The sequence below is a fragment of the Stegodyphus dumicola genome, chromosome 5, assembly GCF_044657685.1.
Source record: "Stegodyphus dumicola isolate Sdum_Otavi_A_Nest chromosome 5, ASM4465768v1".
NCBI classification, from domain to species: Eukaryota; Metazoa; Arthropoda; class Arachnida; order Araneae; family Eresidae; genus Stegodyphus; species Stegodyphus dumicola.
This window is the reverse complement of record NC_140772.1, coordinates 189,642,671-189,660,142: the sequence shown is the minus strand read 5'-3', so window position 1 is coordinate 189,660,142 and position 17,472 is coordinate 189,642,671. Positions and strand designations below refer to the sequence as shown.

Genomic DNA, 17,472 nt, shown 5'->3' with positions numbered 1-17,472 from the left:
AGTCTTTGGTTTTCAGGAAGCGTCTGCAGGATATCCGCTGCGTCTGCTCTCAGCGAAGCGGCGAGATGACAGGCCTTAGTTTGGGAATCCCATCCATTCGCATCCGCCACTATAGAAAATTGTGTTTTATACACTTGCCAGGAGGTCTTCCCATCATAAGTGGATAACTTCAGAGAGGGACGAGCAGGCATGGGTAAAAATTTAAAACCATCACTATTGTTCCCTGCCGTCGCTACGAATTTCTTTAAAATATCCACTTCTTTGGCTACTGCAGAAACCCTATCATCAATTTGTTGTTCGATTTGGTGTTGGACGGCACAAACTCTTCCTTCTATATGTTCTTTTACAGAAGAAACTCTTTCTTCTATTTCTTCTTTCACCGAAGAAACTCTTTCTTCAATTCGATCTTTTACAGAAGAAACTTTTTCTTCAATTCGTCCAACTTTATTTTCAACTGTGTCAATTCTGCCTTCCATAGCTTCAAATTTATTTTCTATTATGCAGGTAATTTCTCTTTTCATTTCTTCTTGACCAGCTTGAACGGCTTTCATTTCGTCCTTAACGGATTCCTGGCCCAATTTCATTTCTTCCTTAACGGATTCCTGGCCACATTTCATTTCTTCTTTAAATGAGGCAAAGGCTGATATTAAATGCCTTAATTGCTCTTCCATCGCTCTTGTTATTGGCATTCAAATCCCACTCCTGACACCAAAAATTGTTGCGTGCGTACGAGTTCGTTATGAAATGAATGTACAAGTCCGAAGAAAAATGAACAAAAATTTATTATTATCACAACAGAAATGCTTAAATTTTCTCAAATTATCATGCAGTATCACAATATCTCACAGTAGTTATCTTCTAACTACTCAAATGTACAATAGAACGTAATTCAAAACAGCTAAAGAACGCTAATCCGCGAATTCGCTATAATCAACAACGGCAGTTTTCTAAACAACAACAAACTAAGCAACTACTACAAACTGAGATGTTTTCCTCTTTTTATAAGATTTTAAAATCACGCGCTAGAATTTTCCAGCACTTTCTCGAAATCAAAAAGAGATATTTATTTATTTAATGCACGCGCTCTTGTATTTTCAATTTTTCCGGCTTAGCTTTCTTTTAATATTCGTCACGCGCTGCACTGCGCGAGAAATAAAACCATTTAATTTATAATTAAACTAACATTAGCTTTTTAAATACCAAATTCGTAACAATATAATCGACCCCGAATAAGGTCGCAAGCTATCTAGCGATTCAAATTTAAAACTCGAGTTTTCACAAAAATCCTTAATGAATCCTTCATCGGAGTTTCACTTTTCACTATTTCTGAAATTTCATTAAATGTTCTCTCATTCAGCACCACACATTTTTATAAAATTACTTTTTCAGTTTTAACGCTAATTAAAACCAAATGTCGTTCAACATTAAAAGATGCTGAAGATGCTTTATGTCCAGCAATGTCAAATATCGCACCAGCATTTAATTTGCTATGCAGGAGTATAAAGCACATCTGTCTTATTTTCTTTTAGTTTTCTTAAAATAAACTACTTCTAAATAAACCTAAAACTACTTCTTTTTATTTGTATATTGTTTACCAAAGAAGTAAACTATTTACGGGAGGTTATTTATTTTTATTTCTTTATTTTATATTTAAAATCTGGGGTCACGAAAAAAATCTCATTGATAAAAAGGGGTCGTGATTGAAAATCATTTAAGAAGCCCTGTCCTAGAGTATTAGGGGAGCTTTAAAGCTCAGATTTTGCTGTTCTAAGCAGATTTGACATTTTACAGAATGAATTTTCAAAACAATCATTAAAGATAAAAATATCAACGCTGCCGACGATCTGCAGCGCACCGCGTGTAATTAAAATTCTGGCGTTGGACAAATTAAATGAAGACACTTAAAATAAGGTGCGTATGCAAAATCGCGTTCCGCATGTCCGCGTTTGCAAGGTCTTACTGTATTATACCTAAAATATAGCAACAAATCTCAGAACTGGCAACCTGGGTGGCCATTCGGTAGTAGATTAACGCTATGATAGTTTACCATTCATAGAACGGAAGTCTAACCCACCCAGATAGCGAAGCTGTCCTTGAGGCCTAAGATAGTTCAGCATAACATAACGTGACATAACATGGCTGGAAAATGGCATAGAGCGGACTATAAGTCAATCAACTGTAGGTAAAAAGATAATTTTTGACTAGTTTCGAAAAGATTTGAGATTTTTTTAAACAATATTCGTATAACTGGACACGTGCTTACAAATACAAGTTTATTATAATTAATATAGTTTATAGTTACTATATTTATATATATTTAATTATTATTATTACTTTACATTATTTTGGCCGAGCGTCAAAACGCTTGGAGGAGAACGAGGAGGAAGATACAAAACAGATTTCAATAGTATCAATGCATTTCTTTAATTCCGCCTTAATGAATCAAATAGATGCTTACTGTTTCAATCAGTTGGTAACAGAACGAAGTCTATATTGAGACTTCAACGTTGTTTGCTTTCAATTGCATATAATGTTAGAAATGCAGATTTTCACAAACAGATGGAAAAACTTCCAAAAGAGCTGCTATCTTTCTTAAAAGGTGTTACAAATTCGGTTCGAAAAACAAACTAAAATGTATTGAGTTCCAATTTGATATTTGAATAACACAAATATTCCTTGAAAATTCTTGAGAATAATAGTTTCACACTTTTCAGGTATTCCTCATGAGTAACATGAATACAATCCATCTAGCTTAGAACGTGCTCGGCGAAGACACCCATACAATGATGTGATTCATTATCGTCTAACTTCTCTGTAAGTATCCAGAAGAAGCATTTTTTTAAATATAAAAGTAATTATTCACGATCTGATTCCTTTATAGTAATAAAAGTCACTGTAAATATTTACAAGATAAATAATTGATTTGATTAGCAGAGTACCTAAAATTGATGTCAATGAATACATTAATGGACAAAGCCCATATTTTTCTCCCTCTCCTTTACTATGAGAATGCAATTTATAGTATACAGATCTAGCATGTAAAATATGTATACATTTGTTTATATTATCGGTAAGGTTTCTGTTCAACAGCAATTTAAAAATCTATTTATTAATAGACTTTTACTATTAACAAGTAGATTTTTAAAGAGGTTAATATCATATTTGAATTTGGATAATGATTGTTTCCGTAGTTTCTTCAGCTTCCAAGGCAACAGTCTTTCTTGCTTATCCCAAATAAATGCCAAAAAGCTTCAAAAAGGCACACAGAATGTTAAGATGCGCTTCTTTTGGCAAATATGAAATTCCATTTTTACAGAAGAATAGATTGATGGGTGACAGTTGTGCTACTTAGTAGATGTTTCATTTATTACCTTATTTTGATGCTGAATACAAAATAAGAGAAAAAAGCATTCTAATGTATGAGAATACAACTGAGTAGTAGAAAGATGAAAATGGAAAAACTTAGAAGCTGTGTTGTAATTTATAATCACAATTAGGTTTGCTTTGGTTTGGCTTATGTGATTACGACAAAGACTCAAGGGCTATCCACCTGATGAAAAGGATGCCTTCGTGGAAGGCTTTCTAAGGGAAACTGGTTCGTATACGCATTATACATAGGGAAAGCTACGAAAGGCCCAAATAGCCAGCCCGTTTGCGGGATTCGAATCACCATTGTTCAGCGAATTTACCGCTCTGCCACTGGTGGACCTATAATCATGTAAGAAAAGTTACCTATTACGCAGTGCCTGTTTAATATAATTTTTAGAGTAATAAGTAGTAAGTTTAAATATTAAGTTTAAAAAGTTAAAAATTAATTTAATTACTAAGTTAAAAAATTAATTTTTTTAAACGGTACTACATGAAACATTAAAAATCACTATTCAATTTTCCACATGTCTCCTTAATTACTACATATTAATACGAGTATCTGTTAAAGAACAAAATTCTTTTTTCGGTAAAATTTAAAATTTGAATTTTGTGTTCTAATAAAATACCATAATCCTCGCATTATAATATCTGCGTTTCATATTTTACTCTCAATTTACATATGTGTAATTCAAACTATTACGAGCAATACAAAAATTAATATAACTAATTTTAAAACAGAGTATTAAGTAATATCGAAAATTTCTGATACATGCTTTATTTTATATATTTACAAGTTACTGCGATTATTATAAATTAAAGCGAGTACAAATAATAGCATAATTGTAACAATCTTGAAACTAATGAAATGTAAAGTCTTTAAAAAAAACAGAGAGATGCTTATCTCGCTTCTGTAAACCCATATTTAATCTAATTCGCAACTGTTTCTTCCCAGCATTTATGATGACGCTAGTGCAGTCGAAAGTCGATGCTATTTCTTAATGATTGCTCATCAATTAGTAGTTTTCAGTTCAGAAAAGGTGTTTTCGATATAGAAAGTTCCAAATAAAAAAAAGAGGTGTTGCTGAAGTAGCAAATACAAGAAGTTCAGTATCATTTCCTTTTGCATTGGTTGATTTCATAAGAAAATTGTTGCAATATGATATTTATATTGTATAAGAGCATTAACAAGGCTTCTCATATCTAAAAATATGGCAAGCTAGTAATGTTGCAATTTGTAATCATCTTTAATTTATCTTTCAATTTTTAATAGCATATGATGTTGCGAGGCCCCAACTTGTCAGCAACAGTAGTAGTGACTGCTATGAACTGGAAATTACACAAACTCTTAAGAAGGGTTTAACTCCCTTTTTATTTCACTTTAGAAATCACAGTTGCGTTCACTTGACGCTCACAAACTACGCCGACCCGGCGGTTGAACAAAATAGACAAAAATGCAACTAAAAATAAATGACAGGATGAATAAATAACGATGAATAAATAACGAAAGTCACTACCTACGAGGCTCTATAATCGTAACTAACTTAACCGCGTTCTCAGATACAGCTGAGATTCAGCAAACTTTCTGATTAAGAAGTTGAAAGATTCAACGAACTGCCGAAATAGGTACACAGGCCGAAACGCGCGGTTTTTAAACTTTCTACCAAGCAACCTTCACGCTCGTGATTCAAGAAGCACCACTTACAATCTCGCTTCCCTTCTATTTAACTCAATTTACTTCTGCTAAAAATTTTAATACTCTGCGCGTTCTACTACGATTTACATACTCTGGCATTGGCAATTCTAGGGGAAAGTAAAGGCTTGACAGAAAAGATAGCTTAAAATAAATATTAGTTAAAATAAATATAAACCCTACAAGCATGTAGCAAATAATTTAATGTGTATGCGTGTAATTTGTAGATGATGACGTCAATTACTTTTCAGTCCTGGCCGAGATGTTTGAGAGAAATGTTGCTCGCACACAAATAGAATGCGTGATAGATGGCTAGAATTTGGAAAACTAAAAATAGCCAAATATTCACCTCATAATTTTATTTTCCTGAAGAATTATTTCTTAAGACATATATTCTTGATTTACGTATCACTATGGGTGCGACAAACACTCTACATTTTGTGTACAGTTTATCACATGTTGAAACAATAGACAATCCAGTGAAGCGGTGAGACACGTGCTAGCAGGACAATAGTGAGTAGGAAAAGAGAGAGCATATTTCAGCAAAAGGCTAAACACTGACGAGCCAAAACATTATCACCCTGCCCATATTTTTCAATGAACTCGTCGATGAAAAAGGCTACTGATCTAAGCGAATGAGGGCAGATTGTAATGGCTCGAAGAATCGGAACGAGTATCTTCGAAACTGCCTCACTGGTAGGTTGTTCACAATCTGCCATTGTCAGTATTTATGCAAAGTGGATAAATGACGATGAAACTAGAAATAGACACCAAACACGTCATCAAAGGAAAAGGACGTCGGAGACTGTCTCTCTAAATACAGCAAAATCTGTGCCAGGCAGTGTCAGCTGACAGCCCAATACAGTGCCAAGTGCAAGTGTTTCGAAACACACAGTTCAGAGGATACTATTGGATATGGGACTGCGCAACAGACGTAACACTCGTGCGCCTCTGTTGACTGAGAGTCATTGTCAACTACTCCTACAATGAACCAAGAAACATCGAGATTGGACAATGGATATGTAGAAGACAGTTGCCTGGTCGGATGAATCGCCATTTCTCATTAATCACATTGATGCTCGTGTCAGGGTACGCCGTCTTCCATACGAACAATTAATACCCCCCGTACAGCAGTTCATACACAGGCTGAAGGTGGCGATATTATGCTTTGGGGGACGTTCTCATGGGCGGCTTTGGTACTCTTAGTTTTGTTAGAAAAGACCTTGAAACCTGCAGACTATGTGAACATAATTGCGGATCAGGTACACCCTTACATGGCGTTTGTCTACCAAGATGGAAATGGAATCTTCTAACAGGACAACTATGAAATCCAATTAATGTCCTGCCCCTCTAATTCACCGGATTTTAAGCCGGTAGAGCACATTTGGATAACATGGAGCGGCAGCTCAGAGTTCAAACCCATCATGTCAGAATATCTCAACTTTGGTTGACTGCTGTTAGACATTTGGTATCTGTCTCCAGTCATCTACCAAGAACGTGTGGCATCCATGCCAAGGGGAGTTGCAACTGTTTCACGGGCCAAAGGTCGCGCAATGCGTTACTAAGTGGGTGGTCATAATGTTTTGGCTCTTCACTGTATATAAGAGCCAAATCCCTTATTTTAGTTCTGAATGACGACTCGACATGCGGCAATGCAGATGACATAATGCGGCTAGTTTTTTAAGTGACGCAATTCAGATTACAGAAAGGGGACGTAGCCAAAATTTAAGTTAGTAATTTTGAGTTTCATATTTTGGATCTTACATACACACACACATATACTTATTGTATATATAAGTAGTCCAGCTCGTATATATATATATATATCATATTTTCTCCTCTAGTGTTTTAGAGCAAGGTTTTGAAACATTTTTTAAACATTCACGCAATTTTCCTCTTTTTCAGAACGTTCAGAAAGCGAGCACCCAGCCGCAAACCTAGAATTATCGAGGTCCGAGGTACAATCGGACAAACCTACAATTATCGAGTCCGAGAGTTCCGATAATTGTCCGAGCTACAATTATCGAAACTCTCCTTAGACCACACAAATATGTAATTAAAATTAAATACTTAAAAAGTTTTGGAAAACAAAAAGTATTAAGACTAAAGAGAAAACAAGTTACATCTCGGAAACAAACAAACATTTAATAAAGCTTATTAGTCGGTCATTTTTGACGATTTAAGAAAAATAATTTTTTGTGTTAATAAAAAATGCTGAAACTGTTTTGTGCAAACTTTGATTTCTGAAAATTTATTTCTAACTTCAACCGAATTAATGCTTTTATCCACTACATTTTCAATGAAAAGAATTGCCAAACCCTAAAGTCCTGCATGGCTTACAGGTGACCGAAGATATCTCTCAATCAGCTTCAATTTTGTAAAGGTATTTTATCTATGAATACTTTTCTCTCACAACTAGCAGCTGAAACACACCCTGTCACAAAAGTCGTTTTCGTGAAATGTATATTAGGGACTGATTCTTAGAGGCCTAGTTTCGCAATAAATCTAATTTTCAATGCAGACCGCTTTTAAGCTTCGTTTTTTATATTCCCATATATAGCTACATATACTTAAAAACTTAAGATCCTTTGGAGGCCCCACTCGCTGTTCAGAGGCCTGGGGCAGTCCGCCCTTTCTAGGTATGCCCCTGAGAGCACCCCTAATTATTAAAATGGATTTGTCTACGCAGTTGTTGTCTTCATTTTACTAACTGATTTACTAGTAGATTTTAAGTGCATGATCTTTTGTTGATGACAGAGTTTTAATGAAAATCTTCAAGAAAATGAGGTAAAATAATGCTCTTGATTGTTCTGAAAATCATTGCGCTAGCGAAGACAGACTGAACGGTGACGACGACGATGACAACGATGATGATGACGACGGCTTGCAGGCAAATGACACATTTTCAGCAGTATTCCCAGTAGCATTGAATGATTTGAATTATTGAAAATAGCTGTGGACAACAGTAACAACGGGCGAAATTTAAGATACAGGGATGTAGAAATAAAGATATCTTATCACGTACTGTAATGTTAATGTTACTCTGTATTCTTATTGGAATGTTGCTTGCATATAAATAAATAATATTATCAAAGTTACCGGTATTTTATCTATGAATACTTTTCGTTTGTTATGGTCTTAGGTTATGGTGTATCCGCTTCATTTGGAAACAAAATTATTCACATAATCTTTCCCTCTCCATTTTCGCGTAGTAAAATTAGTAAAGAGACTGTACTCGAGTAAATACAGTACATTGATGCGAAATGTTTCGATAAAAAAAGCATGACTTTTTTAATATCAGTAGTTCTCCTTTACTATATTTCTTAAAATTTAAAATGACTTACACAGTGCTCATTGCATTTAAAGTACTATAATTATATTCCCATTCGTCTTCGCATGAGTCATGGATCTCCTAAAGAATTTGCTATTAATTTTGGTTAAATATTACAAAATGCTAAAAATGTAAAAATCATAAATAATTTAAATGCAGTCTTATCGTAGTACTTACATTTGAATTTAGCAGTTAGAACGGTTTTGAAATAAACAATAAGAATAGCCTTATTAGTTTAAGAATTAATCCATAGAAGTTTACGAAACAGCTAGTTTTAAAACCAAATAATATCATATACTTGAAATGAAGTGTTCAAAAATAGCAGTGCCCAAAAAGCATGGATAAAAAAATTATCTGTAACAGTATTTCTATCTAAATCGGCACCACGGGGGAGATTTCACTCTTATTACAAAACATTCTTTATTATTTTGAACAAGGTTGGGTAATTCGAAACGAAATCTTTTTTTTTTCCACTGAATCACTTGCGCAAGTGGTTGGCGATAAATATTTGTTGCAAGTGAAGTGGGAAAAATGTTATTTTCCTAAGACATAACGTTCATACAGTGAGACACTTTCTTTGAGCTGTTAATGTTATAATTAGTGAATCTTATGAAATATATGACAGAAGAACGTGCGTCTCTCTGAGTATTGTGATGAAATAAAAATTAAATTTCTTCTATCAAAATATACGGAAAAAAAGTTTTTTTTTCTGGTCATTTATTTACCCTGAAAATGCGCGACAGCTGTCATGTGAAACTATATTAATTTAACCAGCAGTAACTGTTATTCTATCCAAATGCAGACAGCATAATTTGTTTCTTACTCCTTCATCAAAAAATTTAAATATAATATTACCTACTTAATTCTTTTTTAGGAAAAATGGCTGACGAAAGTACTTTCACAGTAAAGCCATACTGGCTTAAGTGTAGGAAGATTTTTTTAAGCCTACTTCTGAAAACCGAACTGTTTACATACAACCCAATATTTAAAATGCATTAAATACCATTAAGGTAATTTATAACAAAAGATAACCTATTTGTTGAGGTTTTACTTAATCAAGCTTACATATGTGGTAATGTCTTATATGTGACCCACTGTTTTTCTTGTAAAACTCTACCAAAAATTCAGCATTTATGTGAGGCCGTTTTATATTGGGGCCGCCATAGTATATAGTTTGTAATCATATTATTAAGTGAATATAAAATTATAAAATTGCTTCTGACACATAAAATTCCAAAAACGTATTAACTATCCGAATATAATTAAACTACAAGATTTTTTTTATATTTGACTATACAGCTATAATCCGGATAATTTTACTTATATGAACAAAAAACAATTAAAAAAAAAGGTCATTTGAAACTAATTCCCATCCTTCATTTCTCATTTTCATATCTCAAGACAAGGGAACATGCGCAGAAAAGAGAAGAGAAGAAATGAACATTTTTTAAATATGCAACGGAAACTCACTTTGAATCGCCATTCCGTTCATCCTTATCTTCCGAATCGTCGTATCCTTTATTGATGTACTGTTCACGAGGCCCATCACTTTTAATTAGATGACCAACAGCTGGTTCGCTTTTATTAACTGCAAGAACTGCATTATTTGGTATATCATTAACGGACATATTTATTTTCAAATTATCCGATCGTTCTCTGAACACGAATTGAAATATCCTTTACTGTGGTATCAGTTGTCTTAATCTGCCGGCTCTCATTTCCGAGCATGGGCATAAATACCGTACGCGATGAAGATGGCATAATATTGAAGTAAACGTGCATGAAGCAATGTTGTGCAACAGGTGTTCTTGCGTGATAATTACACTTTGTAAATTTAGCTCTTCCCCTTAACCTTGATGACTATATAGCCTTGCACAGTCCTATTTACTTTCCCCTTTTGCACCCGCATTATGAAAAGTAAAGGTGGTTGATATCTCATCTACTTTTGTGTTTAACTTGAGATAAAATTGTTATTCGCTGATAGGAAAAATTGCACAAAAAAATGAATGACTCTTATCTCGCGCACTCCACACATAGCCAAATTTACTTTAAAATTCAAAATTAAGTCGTGGTAAAGTAACAATGGCCTTGCTCGACCTATTATAGAGTTTTACACTGTTAAATGTTTGGCTGGGTGACAAAAAATTAGCAAATGTTCTCGAGCAAACAATCTTAGTGATTTAAGAGCAAAACATCCTGCTAGGATGTCAGCTCAAACACCTTTGAGGTAATGTATTTTCATAGATCCGTTCATTCGAAGAAGAAACTGGCTGCTATTAATTTTAATCGTGCAGAGCATTGAGTATCATTGTAAAATGTGGCAGTTCTAGGTCAAGTTCTGACGTCATTTATAAACACCCACCTACATTCATAGGTTTCTGGGAACGTTGGCATGGCGTCAATCGATAAAGCTTTCTTTGAAAGAAACAAGAGCATCCGAGATCGATAAAATGATAGAGAGAGTATTTTGGTTTCTGCTGACCCTCAGTAAGCGGGAAAAAAGTTTATGAACAACATTATTATTTATTAATTACCTACATTATATATCTCTTCAGAAATTATTCATATTCGTATAAGAATTACGATACGAATTCGAATTGCAGTTATAAGGTATTTCTCCCGTCTTCCTAGCGTGCCTTCGTGGTGTAGTGGTTCTGCACACTGGGCTGGTATCCAGAGGTCCGTAGTTCGATTCTCGGAGAAGGCGATTGCTCATTTTTCATTTCTCCGGCTTCGAAATAACCTAATGTCTCTACACAGTAGAAATCTGGATAATCGGGGTTTTATGTATTTGGAGTCCAGATAAAATAGTCAGTTATCCGAACTCCTGAGCTAAAGAGCTCTTATCCTACGGATCACTTGTTTTTCTTCCTAGACGATATAAAATTAAACTTAGCGGCAATTTATTTACATATTTAAAATTTTTTCATAGTTTAACTAATAAAAAATCAGAATAGATCACTACACATTCATCAAGATAATTTAGATGAATATGCAGAGTTTGGCGTGCAGAGCTCGAAAAATATGTAGTTAATAAATATTAGCGAGAAAAAACATAAAATGTTGTATATAAACCGTTTAGTGTGTTTTAAGACTGTGGATCTAATTTTAGAACTTAATTAAATGAAAATAAATTTCACAGTCATACTTTTATAGAAATAGGTTACATGTTTAGGCAAAATAAGACTAATTTTACTGTTTACATTTCGTCAAAAAAATACGAGTTTTATTTTGTTGGAAAAAAAAGGCAACCCCCCCCCCACACACACACATATAAAACTATGTCGAAATTTTTTCGAAATTTGTTCAGTCACATTTTGGAAAAAGCATTTTTATTTTTCATACTTTATTTTTTTGAAGTAAACAAAAATATTCTTCAAATCTTTGATTTTTTATAAAATTTGTTGAATAAAATACAATAAACAAGAAAATAGAATTTTCTTATTTGCTATATAATAAATACCAGAGCCGCTTCGAAAGATTTTAAAACCTTAGACAAATTTCAAACTAGTGCTTCTTACATATTTCTTATAATATATTTAGTCACGTATTTTATATTAATATTTAATTTATCGCATTTAAATTTTATTCATCTACTTCCTTTTCATCTATGGCCAAAAAAACTCAGGCCTACCAGCGGCCGAGCGGTAAAGTTGTTGAACACTGGTAATTCGATCCAAGATTTCGAATCTCGACGAGCAAGTTGGCTGCATAGACGTTTTCTTGGTTTCCTATATGTAACGTGTATACGAGCCAATTTCCCTTAGAAAGTCCTCCAGGAAGGCATCGCTCCCTTTAGGAAGATAGTCATCGAATACATTGCCATAATCAAACAAACCAAACCAAACGGAAAAAAAATACTCCTCCCTACTACTCTTGGTTTGACTCTAATAAATAAATGTCGGCTTGCAAGAAAAATATAATTCTTCATCTGGGTATTTCATATTTCCAGTGCAATTAATAGTACTAGTTATTCCGAATATTTCTACTGGATTTAAACATTTGGCATTAATGAGTCAGTAGCGTTTTATTTAATTCACAATGTAATAAAAACAAAATATCTATTCAACAATAAAATTCTTTATTGTTGAATTATAGGATCTAACTTTCTTTGCTATTATACAAAGTGTCTAGATGTCAAAGTCTAGCCTGGCGACTTCTAGCACGAGCGTGAAAAGTAGCACAATCACAACTCTTTAACAGAAAGGCACGCACTTCGTGCTCACAGAAACACCGACTATTTACGAGAAGAACTCGAGGTAAATTTAACAATAAATTCGAAAGATAAAGACGTAGTTTAATTAAACTTCACAGATTTATTTAACTTAATAGGCTTACACGGCAACCTACACCGGCGATAGATAATAAACGGCTAGAATGCGTAAACATTACTAAGTTAAGAGCTTGGCGGATAAAATAGCAACCGTGGACTACACTAGCGAAATCACGCTCTGTTTAAACTATTCATTTCAACCGTTTAAGTAATCTCTTTCACCCGCTTAATTTGCATTCTGGCGAGGAAATGTAAGGGAAAATAGAGAATTCAGAGAAGGTACCAAAATTAAAATAACTGGTTAGTATAGAGAATATTTATGAGTTTAAACAAAGTGGAAAAATACCTGAAGAAACTAACTGTAAATTTATAAAAATGAAATGTATATTCAAACATATATTTTTTCAGCATGCTAAGCATTGAATTACATCTATAAATATTTCTTCCAAAATATCATACTTTTTAATAATTTAGAGAACATCCGAAACCCTTTTCTTGTAATGGATATTTTACATGTGGTATCGAATTTAGTACAGAAAGGTATAGCATTTTTAAAAAAGACCAAAACTCTTATTACCTTAATTCTACGGTTGACCAATTAATTATCCATTAGACTTTATTGTACCTTGGAATCCTGACTATGATCCGGGTTTTAAACAGTCATTTTTAAAGCTTACATTAAAATGTTACGAAATAGAGTTACTTCCAATCTGGACAAAAGTAAGAGCTAGGTTTTTTGACATGCATACAGGATGGAACATTACGCTGTTTTGTTACGCCGCTTCGAAAGATTTTAAAACCTTAGACAAATTTCAAACTAGTGCTTCTTACATATTTCTTATAATATATTTATTCACGTATTTTATATTAATATTTAACAGTAAACTAACTATATTAATATTTAACAGTAATAACTGTAAACAATTCTTGTTCTCAATTTTGGAAGGAAATGAAAAATTAAACCCTCGATTTGAATAAGAATGGACATTTAGATGAAACCCTGTGATTTGTGGTTGCGAATAAGAAGTTATCTGAAGTAAGCGTATAGAGAAATCCTCCATAGTTACTGGCATTAGAAGACGCTATTCAACAATAGGTATCAATGATTTCTGAAGAAATACATTCTGTCTTATGTTTCCCTAGCATTTAACTCGTGTACTGGCAAGAATCAATATTGATAAAAGTTCATGCTCAGTATTTGTTACCAGTGCTTTGAATTCTGCTGCTGATGAAGTGGCGCCTGGTGAGCATAACTGCAATTAAAAATGCATAGCAAAATTTCTGTAAATACTTTACTATACATTAAAAATCGTTTGAAATATTTTTTTCTAAATGTTTACTGGCTTTTGGTCTGCTGATTAATAGATTATGGCAAAACATGCTAGAGTTTTCTACCTTCTCGGGGTATGGAGGACTTTTTAAAGGAAACTAGATCATATTCCCACTATGCTTGAGAAAATATTAAAATCTATACCACCAGCACCTTCGAGTCACAGTGTTTCACAGCTTCAGCCATCAATTGCTAATGGCCTTCTTTTGTTAAATAAATATTTTTGCAATTTCATCCAGAGTTGATTTCCAGTACTGGGCCACATTGTATTTATATTTTTATTTTATTTTAAAAGTTTCATGCATTTCAGAAATATTTAAGATAAGTCGAAAATACGTTTTTTAATGGCTGGACGCTTTATTTATTAGCCATTAGCCTTGCGTCACTACAAGGGCCGGATGTGGTAGCCATTTCATTATAGAAGCACCTAATAGATGGTGTAGCAAATTGACACGAGTTGGGAGGTAGCGTATTTAATTTAGTTAAGCTTTTAGTTCTAGGATATATGCAAATAATTTATAAAATATTGTTTTCTTATTGGGAAAAAAAGGGTAAAAATATAAAACACAGAAAACAGATGATGCATGAAATCGATTGCAGTCCTTTTCCGTTACTTTAAGTTTACATTTCACTTAAAGTTCTATGAAGTTTTCCTGTTACGATGCAGGGCAAACATCCTGGTGGACGTCAAACAGCCTTATTCATACTTCTCTTAGTCGATAGTGGCCGTTTCGAGCAGGTTTGCCCTCAAGTTAGGTAGCGGCAAATCCGGCTACTAGCCACTAAATCTTTTCGCAGAGAGATATGAATGCTTTTGGCAGAGGGAAATAAATTCTCTCTTTACAGAGCTGAAAAACACGAGAGAAGGTATTTCTCTTTCCACTGCAAAGCTAACTCATCAACTAATTCTAACTAACTAATAAAGACTGCGTTCCCTGTTTTTGCTCAAGTTGTCCTGAGCGTGTCGGGCTGACTTCCTGAATTCCCATTCGTCTGAAATTTTTCAGAGCGTCTCTCGATATGCTGAAGAACCCTAACAGACCGCTGATATCATGGCGACAGGTCTGGAAAATCTCCGTGAGAATTTTCTGAGTTGAACCGGGTGGTCTGTGACAATGCATTACAAAAACGCCTATAAATGAATGTAAGAAAACGAAACAATATTTCTCCTTTGGACAACTATGAAGGAAACAACGACTTGAGAATGGTACGTGACTGCAGGTCACGTTCATCTTTCTCGAGAATTGCAAGTGATAGTAAGAAATAATCTTTTTCTGAGAATTTCGGGGTGGTTGTTAGAAATTAGCTGAAGACTTTACAATGGCCATCGTTGTCTCCTATAAAAAGGGACGGACAGTTACAACCAGGCTTTCTCCGAGATTCGAGCTCGGGCCCATCGTTACGGCAGGTCATGGTTAAGAATAAGTTTTCTTTCCTTCTTTTTTTTACCACCTGGGAGCCAAGTTATTATTTACAAAACATTTGCTTCTGTGGATAATAGTAAAATAGTGTACATATTACAATGAACTTCCCAACTGCAATTTCGTGATTGCTTTGTTGATAACTGCAACACAGTGTGCAAATTGCTATGGACGCACATAATGAGGTGTGCAAACTGTTAAGGACACGAAGTTATGATGTATCGAAGTGGACAAGTAGTATTTACGTGAACAATGAACTTATCAAAAGTGTACTTCGAATTTATTAACTAACTTAGAATCATCAACTAACTTATCAACTAACTAACGTTAACTTATAATCCAGTTTATATGAACACAGAACAGTCTACACAACATCATATACTTTGGGCTATGGAACTATAAAATGCCTGAACTGATGTGACTGGCCTACTCTGTCGATAACTGCAACAAAACTGATAAGAACATGAAGTTATGACGTATTGAAAAAGACATAGATGTAAAAACTGATTAATATATAAGTTCCACTCTCCACAGCATACATCCTATCCATGACAATGTAATTATTAATTGATTGTATATTTATTTTTCATACGGATTATTATGTAACGATTATTATATAGATGACATAGTCAATTTAGCATTGTAATATTACTATCATTGATTCAGTGAATGCCTCCGGCGGTGGATGGTAGATTCTTTTCCTTCGCATGGACTCTGATTGGTGTAGAACCTTAGGTCGGAGGTCCATGCGAAGGTGTTTCGGTCACTAACCACTCTACCGAATGGGCGGCATAAGTCGAAAACATTGATGTATCAAATCAAAGAGGTTACATAATGTCATCAAAGGAAACGAAAAATGCATATCTTTGCAGACTCTGCAATACAACCGACAGCTGGAAAGTTAGTCCACTGAGACAGTTAGCATATCGACCAACTGTTGGAACTATCTTTAAAAGTGCTAGGGAATAAGTTGTTCATAGTCAAAACATATGTATGTCCTGCCCCTCGAATTAGTTATCTCTTTGAAGTGGGACACCCGCGTTTCAGATGCAAAGAATGAAGATTTAACCCAGCATGAGCGAAGTTTTGTATCCTTGATGAAACTTAGGAGGAATGATTTTGTGCTGAAATCAGAAGATCCTCCATTTTAATGATAATATTTTTGTCCCACATGAAGACCCAGTGTAACGCAACGCACTCTGCAACTCCTCTGGGCCATGTTCTACGCATCCTCGAGGAAACTCTCCAGATATTGGCTGCTCATGTCCGGAACATGGAGTGGAATAATCAGTCAAATTGTCCCCTGACCTCATTTAGGTGTGGAATCTATGAGAGTGTATCATCAATTATAACCCTAAGATATCTCATATTGCTTACTATTTTTATGTATTTGTCGTGAAGATTTATAAAGGGTGTTCGTACATGGTGTTTCACAGCGCAGTTAAACATTTATTATGTTTCTGAGTCTACAATAATTAGTTTACGATCATTGTCTTAGTTGGCTATTACTACTTACAGCCTAGTCTTATGTGATTTGCGGCTCCTAGTAACGCACAAAAGCTCATCGGCATAAGCCATAATTTTCGGTTCAAAGAGATTTAGCAATGTTTCTGTTCCTAGTTTCATAGTAGCTGACCAAGTAAGCTCCTTGAGAATAACATGTATAGACATGCCGTGAGCGGACTTCCGCGTCCATTGTGGCTTACTTGCAGAGATTGTTTAAATAATTATACACTAGGTCAAACAGGACCTTTGGGTTCCTCGTGTCACATAATGGCTTGAAAAAAATGAATTAAATTCGAAGACTGCTGAGAATGCATATGTACTAATGTACGTCTACTGAGATAATGAGACTGTGCTGCTCACTCTGTCTCTTATTTACTATTATTTTTGTGCAATTGTTGCAATATTTGATCAATTGATCTACCTAGAATTAATCTATTTTGTCTTATAATTTGACCACAAAGGTACTTAAGTCTTTTTTGAATGACAACCCTATTTAGTACATTCCTCAATACAAAATTGAGACAAATGAGGTGATAAAACAACTCGATGTTG

The 17,472-nt window shown here is 34.3% G+C and overlaps 1 protein-coding gene and 1 long non-coding RNA gene across 4 annotated transcripts in view; one reads left to right on the top strand and one right to left on the bottom strand.

Annotated features, from left to right (window-relative positions):
- LOC118200599 (ATP-dependent translocase ABCB1-like) overlaps positions 1 to 10,296 on the bottom strand; it is a 123,794-nt gene extending 113,498 nt beyond the window's left edge. Inside the window, exon 1 of the mRNA XM_035372560.2 lies at positions 9,861 to 10,296. Coding sequence (XP_035228451.2) covers positions 9,861 to 10,018 — 158 coding nt within the window. The 5' untranslated portion in view covers positions 10,019 to 10,296. The remainder of the gene's footprint in view (positions 1 to 9,860) is intronic.
- LOC146997368 (uncharacterized) overlaps positions 1 to 17,472 on the top strand; it is a 369,770-nt gene that overhangs the window by 288,645 nt on the left and 63,653 nt on the right. For all 3 annotated transcript variants that reach the window (XR_015041376.1, XR_015041375.1, XR_015041374.1), the window contains exon 2: positions 2,715 to 2,814. This is a non-coding gene — a long non-coding RNA (uncharacterized LOC146997368). The remainder of the gene's footprint in view (positions 1 to 2,714; positions 2,815 to 17,472) is intronic.